Genomic DNA, 7,873 nt, shown 5'->3' on the forward strand with positions numbered 1-7,873 from the left:
GAACTATACTCAATATCTTGTAATAACCTATAATGGAAAAGAACCTAAAAAAGAATATATATATATATATATATATATATATAACTGAATCTCTTTGCTGTACAACTGAAATGAACACAACATTGTAAGTCAACTATATTTCAATAAAAAATTTTAAAAACACCTGAAAAAACAAATGGGTCACAGCAACATTCAGTGCAAAAGCAGCCTGTTATCGCAGTCAATCAAGAAATCTGACTCAAACTAAAAACAATCATAACAAGCAAGTTGATTCCCACCAGCTGCTACTATTACTACTGGGCCAAGGATTTCGTTACACACACACACACACACACACACACACACACACACACACACACACACACACACACACACACACACACACACACACACACACACACACACACACACACACACACACACACACACACACACACACACACGATCTCCTCCTCTTACTCCTTTTCTCCTGTAATCTCGTCGCACAACACAGCATTCAGGAAGATCTTTCAAATACACGGTCAGATAGCACTTCCCTGCTTAAAATCCTCCACTGGCTTCCCACTGCCCCTAGGATAAAATACAAACACCCTCCCTTGACGCGCCGTGACCGGGCTCAGGCCACCTCTTCCCCGCCTCCATCACTCACCCCTTGCTCACACAGTCCCGATACCACAGCCTTCTGGCTGCTTCACAGATATGCAGGGTCTGCTGCCTACTTCCAGGCTTTACACTGGTTGTGTCCGAGCCTAGGGCATCCTTCCCGGGCTTCTGTGAGGCTGCTCCCTCTCATGAGTCAAGGCTCAGCTCAAACATTTCCTCCTCTGAGAGGTCTTCCCTCACCAGTTCCTGGCTGGTTGCCTTAATACCACCTTACCCTGTCTCCCTGTTATCTGTCAGTGCTAAATCAGCCCTCACACAGATTGCTCTACTCGCCTGTTATTTTGTTCACCGGCGGCCCCCACGTGGATGCAGGCTACCCGAAGCAAGGGAACCTGCTGGGCTCGCCCATGCGAGTAGGCCTCTGCCCCAAGACTGACCGCTGCCTCCTAAATGAAAAGCGCTTCAGCAATCTAACCATCTATCTAGGGCATCGTACACAGTTATGTTTCATTCTTGTCCAAAAGAAGGAAGCATTCCACTCATCTACCTTTCAAACGTCCAGATGCTGATCAAGTTTTGGGGCTTTGGGAATAAAAAGAACCATAAATCCTTCAAAATGACACAAAATGATGTAATTTTGGTCAGGATATAAAATTGTTTAAGATTGGGTTTAGAATTCTTTTTCTGAATAACTTACCTCTTTCTCCCTTTCATAGTCTTCTTTGTCATATTCTTCGTCTTCATTTTGCGTCTGCAGTGCCACACTGCCGAAGTCTAGTGACATGGTCCTCCTGCGGGAACAGAAAGATGTTTGGTTTCTAAATAGCCCAGAAAATCTCCCCAGACCAAACTACATAAGAGATGCCATACACAAAAAGACAGGAGCAGCTGGGGAGAAGATAGATGTAACTAATGTATGACAAATGGTTAGTATTCCAACTATAAAGAAAGTTCTTACAAATTAATCATGATTCACAGAAAATAGCTGTTATGACAGAAATTCATGAAAATGAGAAAATGCCCAAAGCTAATAAACCTATAACTAGACCTTTCTAGTGGTCTGGAAAGAATAACTCAAACAGTAAGATTTTTGTCCACACACAAAAATAATAATAATGAACCAGGAATATGCCAAAACATACAAATTTTAAGAATACGCTCAAAGTTTCTAATTTGATGTATTAAAGATGGCACAGGTAGCATCCTCCACAACTTGCTTCATCTTCTGAATATCACAAATCCAAATGTCATGTTTTTCAGAAAGAGAGCCACTAAATCCTGAGTTAATGATTGCTCCCCAAAAAACATTTACAATCCAGTAAACTCCACAGAGCACACAACAAAAATATGTGTTAGGACGTTCCTGGTGGTGCAGTGGTTAAGAATCCGCCTGCCAATGCAGGGGACACAAGTTCAAGCCCTGGTCCAGGAATATCCCACATGCTGCTAAACAACTAAGCCCATGCGCCACAGCTACTGAGCCTGTGCTCTAGAGCCCACAAGCCACAACTACTGGGCCTGCATGCCACAACTACTGAAGCCCGTGCGCCTAGAGCCCGTGCTCTGCAACAAGAGAAGCCATCACAATGAGAAGCCTGCGCACCACAACGAAGAGTAGCTCCCGCTCGCTGCAACTAGAGAAAGCCCTCACACCGCAACGAAGATCCAACACAGCCAAAAATAAATTAAAAAAAAAATATATATATATATATATATATGTATATGTGTTAAATGTCCTGCTCTTAAGCTTGATAAAATCAAGTTCTAGCAAAAAAATACTCAGGAAAAACAGAAGTGAAGGATGTGAAGCTATGACACTGTCCCAAAGCAGCAGCAAGACTTCCCTGGAGAATGGTCACTGCTGTGGCAGAAGCAGCAGCAGGAAATGGGTTTTCAAGTACTGACGGTCAAAAGACTGCTGATGATTTGAATTATACTTAGGGATCCTGACACTACACAGAAACTACCCAGAATTTCAAAACTCTGAACAATCCTGACAAAAAAGTAGGCAAGCATCATCAATTACACAGCCTAATGCTGTCCTCTATTCAGTCCACTCTTGTGCATGCCAATGAAATGCACTTTGATGTGAGGCTGGGCCACAGATCATACACTCACTTTTCAGGCTCTAAAATGTCATTAAACTGGAAGTGGAATGAGAAGCATACACCGGGCAATCCGAACATATTTTACCATAAAGAACTTACCTCCCTCGTGTTGACAGTAGAGAACTAACATCACAAACTTTTATGTAAGCCAATAGCTCTATATCAAAAGATATTCCTCTTCATCAGCTCTAAGGCGCCCTTGATGGTATGACACAGTTCTGGTCTGTACCACTAAGAAAAAGATGTGGCCAATTAAATCATGACATATCATTAACTTTAAAATGCAGCCTCTTTGTAGATGTTAAAATGTGAAAAGAAGGGAGCTCCCAGGCGGTCCAGTGGTTAGAACTTGGCACTTTCACTGCCGTGACCTGGGTTCAATCCCTGGTCGGGGAATTAAGATCCTGCAAGCCACACGGAGCGGCAAAAAACAAAAGTGAAAAGAAAATGTGCACATTATAATAGATGAAATATGGTATTACAGATTAACACAAATATGAATTTCAATGCTGAAAATCCCCGTAAGTTTTAGTTTGTTTTACAAGGACTGTTTCTCGGCCAAACTCTAATTTGCAGTCCACCTTCTTTATCCCTCCCCTCTCTGATCGCTCCCTACACCCAACCCATCCCTTTTGATTCTATGAATTCAGACTCCTCACATCAACGAAACCCTTCCAGCCTCTGCTTCTTAGACCAGACCTGCTCCTTTCTGTTCTTGTGCCAGGGCTACATGGAGGAAGGGACACACGCACTCCTTCACTGAGAGGTGAAATAGAGAGGCTTGGGGACTCTAAACCTTGTCTCCACCCAGCAGCTACAAGAAACCTCTTGTATACCAGCATAAGATGGATACCTGAATATGGTAAAGAGCCTACAATATAGCTGAAATGGTGAGGGAAAAACAGTAACACAAGCTCATGTCTCTAGGCTTTTTTCACTACTTCAAGTGAACATCAAGTCTATAGAATCTATAGATTATGAAAATACAAGCCCATGTAAATGCTTACTCCTTAAAAGAAAGGCAATTAAGCTGGACCTTAAAGATATCCCTGAATTCTCCAGGCAGAAATAATCTTTCCTGCTTCTAATTCTTATGGTATTTTCCACCTTTCCCTGAATTTTATAGTTAAAGCCAGAATAGGGAATTTGGGTTAATTTCCCTTTTATTAAGTAAAAGGAGGGAGGGTTGTTTTTTTTTTTTTTCCAACACTTCACCAATCTGCCATCCATCAATTCCTGTTGAATACTGAAAAAGAACATTAAGATTTATAAGAGCTTATTGCTAAATACAGTTATTTTAAATAAAGAACTACTTTTTCTCAGATAGAGAATAATGAATTCTACAAGGTGTTTTCATTTTTTTTTAATAAAGTCTAGTTTTCTCTTTTTTTGGCTGCACAGCATGCAGGATCTTAGTTCCCAAATCAGGGATTGAAGCCAGGCCCTTAGCAGTGAAAGTGCGGAGTCTTAACCACTGGACCGCCAGGGAATTCCCTATTTTCATTTTTATGTGAAGAAAATGTAAAAGACAAAACTATCTTTTTTTTGAATGGCATTTTAAATCCAAACCATGTCATTAAAGAAGAAATCTGAAAATATCTGAAAGAACAAACTCTCTCCACTGGGAGGAAAGGGTACACATTAGCTTTCCTTCTGAAAAGTGCAAATTACCAGAGACCATAAGAAATTATTTTAGGCATTAAGGGAAATTTGATAAACTTACTGTGGCTTAAAAAACAAAGAGGGAGACTAAAAAGGTAATTAGTATTTAACTAAAATTTAAAATAAAAGCTAATGCTTTTCTTCTGCTTATTAATCGCTACTGATTACTGCTATCAGAGACTTTACTATAATATTCAGAACAATAAAACAGGCTGCTTAAATTTAAAAGAAAAAACTAGCAAGATAATAAACCCAGAAGCCATAAAGGAAAAACTTGACGGAAACTTATACACACATACAAAAAGAAACTGTATATGGCCAAAACAATCATTAGCAAGTCAAATATTATGTATAAAAAAAAACATCATCAAAGGGTAAAATAATAATGAGAAAGAGACTTGCAAAACACAAGAGAAAGTCCCAATATACAATTCTCACAAAGAAATGAGAAAAAGACAACTCAATTTAAAATGGGCAACTGATACATTTCATTAAAAAAAAAAGAAATGCAAATGCTCAACGAAATTGAAAAGATGCTTAATCTCACAAAGAATTCAAAGCACCATTTAAACAATGAAATATGATTTTCAACCACTAAATTAAAAAAAAACACATGATAACAGCTAGTGGTGGCTATTTTTTTTTAATTATTTTATTTATTTCTGGCTGCATTGGGTCTTTGTTGCTGCATGCGGGCTTTTCTCTAGTTGCGGGCTACTCTTCGTTGTGGTGCGCGGGCTTACTGCTGTGGCTTCTCTTGTTGCGGAGCTCCGGCTCTAGGCACACGGGCTTCAGTAGTTGTGGCATGCAAGCTCAGTAGTTGTGGCTCGTAGGCTCTAGAGCGCAGGCTCAGTAGTTGTGGCACAGGGGCTTAGTTGCTCCACGGCATGTGGGATCTTCCCGGACCAGGGCTCGAACCCGTGTCTCCTGCATTGGCAGCCGGATTCTTAACCACTGGGCCACCAGGGAAGCCCTAGTGGTGGCTATTTTATAGGAAACAGGCATCCTCATGAATTGCTGATGAAAGTATGAATTGGGAAAACCATCTTGAGAACTATCAATATTAATATATTGAAAAAGAACATTTTCCCTAGTAAAAGTACTTTTGAATAAATTGGCAATACTGTGTCACTAATAAAAATAATGAACTATCTCTATATATATTGACTATTTAAAAAATCAAGATGCAGAATAAGTGTACACTATGCTTTTTTTTTAATAGCAAGATGGTTAATACTTTCTTCCTAGATAGATAACTTTTTCTGAACCTATTTACAAGGCTATGTTCTGTCATATGTCCCACTCATTACTCATTTTGTTGTCGCTGGTTATGTTTTCTTTGCCCTCCTTGCAATGAGAAAGACCAATGTGTGTTTAATTGGACAAAACATTAGAAAGCAAAAGTAGAATTGTTTTTGCCTCATCTAATAGCCTATAAGCACTCTGGGGGCAGAATTTAAATGTATCTCCCCCACCCTTTGCACACACCAATATTTGTTGAATAAATATAATACATTCATGTTGCTCTCTACAGATTTATTATTTCAATAAAAATTTTACTGAGCACCTACTGTGGGCCAGGTTATAGCCTATATGTATCTAAGACATGCTACCAGCCATGAGAAACTTACAGTCCCTTAGGGAAACAATGATATGAATTAATAGTTAAATGATACCTTGTAATACATTCTGTAATAGAGGAAAGTACAAAGTACAAATTAACTATGCTAAGAAGAAAATAAGGCTGAAAGAAATTTCACAGAAAGACTTTAGAAATAGATCTTAAAGGACACAATATGGCTGTTAAGTGGTTAAGAATGAGGGCACTCATTCAGACAACCTGGGCTCAGTTCTGGCTCTCCTGCTTAACAGCTGTGTAAACTTGCACAACTGTTTCCATTTCTTCATTAATAAAATGGGGGTAAAAAACAGTACCTGCACCAAAGATTGGTTACGAGGATTCACAAGACTAATGTACATGAAGCGCTTAGCACTGTGTACCAATCAATACATCTTAGTTTTGTTTTTATCATGACATGTTACTCATGAATAGAAGTCTGCCGGCTACCAAAGAGGTTAAAGGAATAAACAGCATTCAGTATATCTGAGAAAAGGTGAATATGCAGTGTGTGGGAAACTTTCCTTCAAATACTGCAATCTTTTCTAGGATGAAAATGCCACTTTCTTCAAGATGCCCTCCCCCCATGAAATTAGTCATTCTTTGGTACTTTCAGGCTATATTTCTTATACTTTTCTTATAGTTTCAATTTCAGCCTCTCATTTAGTTGAGTGCATTCACATCTAGGAGGTGCATATAAATTGTCATGCATTGTGAAGGATAAGGTGAAATTCAGCTTAAATCACACTCAAGTTTATGACTGTAAGATAGAAAAGGCTAAGTGCCACAAAAGCGTCTTTAAGTGCCCTGAGAGTTAGGAAATTCTACTTACTTGCTTACATGCTAGCTTCCTTTCTAGAATGGAAATAGCCAGAGCACACTAGCCTGTTTCAGACTTGCAATACCAGGCTTAGGAAGCCTATTTATTCATTTAACAATTACTTGCCAAGCACTGTTCAAGATTACAAAGTTCATCAGGATTTGGTGAAGGGAAAGAAACACACATAAAAACAAAGGATGACAATAATCTGTGATCAGTGCTAATGACAGCAGCTTGGACAAATACATTCAGGGTGCCCAGAGGATGCAGCAAGCAGGCAACCACAGGTTGAACGAAGATAAACCCAGGGCCCTACCAAGGAACTCCGTTTGGCGTCAACTATGGCACAGCAAACAGGTACCGCGAGACCCAAGCTGCACGGAGCCCAGGAGGCCTGGGGCTGCTGGCTTGGGCTGCCAGCGTTACATGCACTCGGTCAACACACGTGTACAGAGCACCCACTGTGAGCCTGGCACGGCGCCAGGGTGACCACGGCGGGGGTCCCCAGGGTCGGGTCTCAGCGTTACCCTAGCGGCCTGGAGGAGGCGAGGAGGGCTTCCCAGACATCACTTCTAAGTAGGATCTTGGGGTCTGCATGACACTTCAAAATCAAAGGCGGAGCCCCGCCACCCGCAAGCAGTCCCCCACCGCGGGATTTGGGGAGGGGACGGGTCAGTCCTCCGGGAAGCCTCAGCCAGAATCCCAAGGACCCCGCACCTCCTCCTATCCCAGCCCCAAGCCCAGCCAAGAAGCGAAACTCACCGGAGGCCACGGATACTGTCACCGCGGAGACACCCTAGCTCCCGCCGAAAGCCAACTTCTAGCAAACCCCTCACCCAGGCTCCAACCCGCTAGCTCCGTCCTAGTCACAACTGAACCCACGGAACCCCGAGGCCATTGAGGAGCAGCCGACTCCCTCAATCGCTGGTTAGAAGCGGGCCTGGTGGGCGGGGCCATGCCGGCTTGGGGCAGGGCGTAGAGGCGGAAGTCTCCGCCTTTCTCAAGCTAGGTTGAGAAGTCCTCCTGCAGTTGCAAATACTATACGGCTGTTTAAAAGCGGGC

At 41.6% G+C, this 7,873-nt stretch overlaps 1 protein-coding gene across 1 annotated transcript in view; it reads right to left on the reverse strand.

The window, feature by feature from the left end:
- CEP152 (centrosomal protein 152) overlaps positions 1-7,644 on the reverse strand; it is a 96,327-nt gene extending 88,683 nt beyond the window's left edge. The window contains exons 1-2 of the mRNA XM_060169054.1: positions 7,574-7,644; positions 1,301-1,394 (exon numbers count right to left, since the gene is read on the reverse strand). Of these exons, the coding sequence (XP_060025037.1) occupies positions 1,301-1,387 (87 nt within the window). The 5' untranslated portion in view covers positions 1,388-1,394; positions 7,574-7,644. The remainder of the gene's footprint in view (positions 1-1,300; positions 1,395-7,573) is intronic.
- Positions 7,645-7,873: the final 229 nt, after the last annotated feature.

The sequence above is a fragment of the Lagenorhynchus albirostris genome, chromosome 1, assembly GCF_949774975.1.
Source record: "Lagenorhynchus albirostris chromosome 1, mLagAlb1.1, whole genome shotgun sequence".
Lineage (NCBI taxonomy): Eukaryota > Metazoa > Chordata > Mammalia > Artiodactyla > Delphinidae > Lagenorhynchus > Lagenorhynchus albirostris.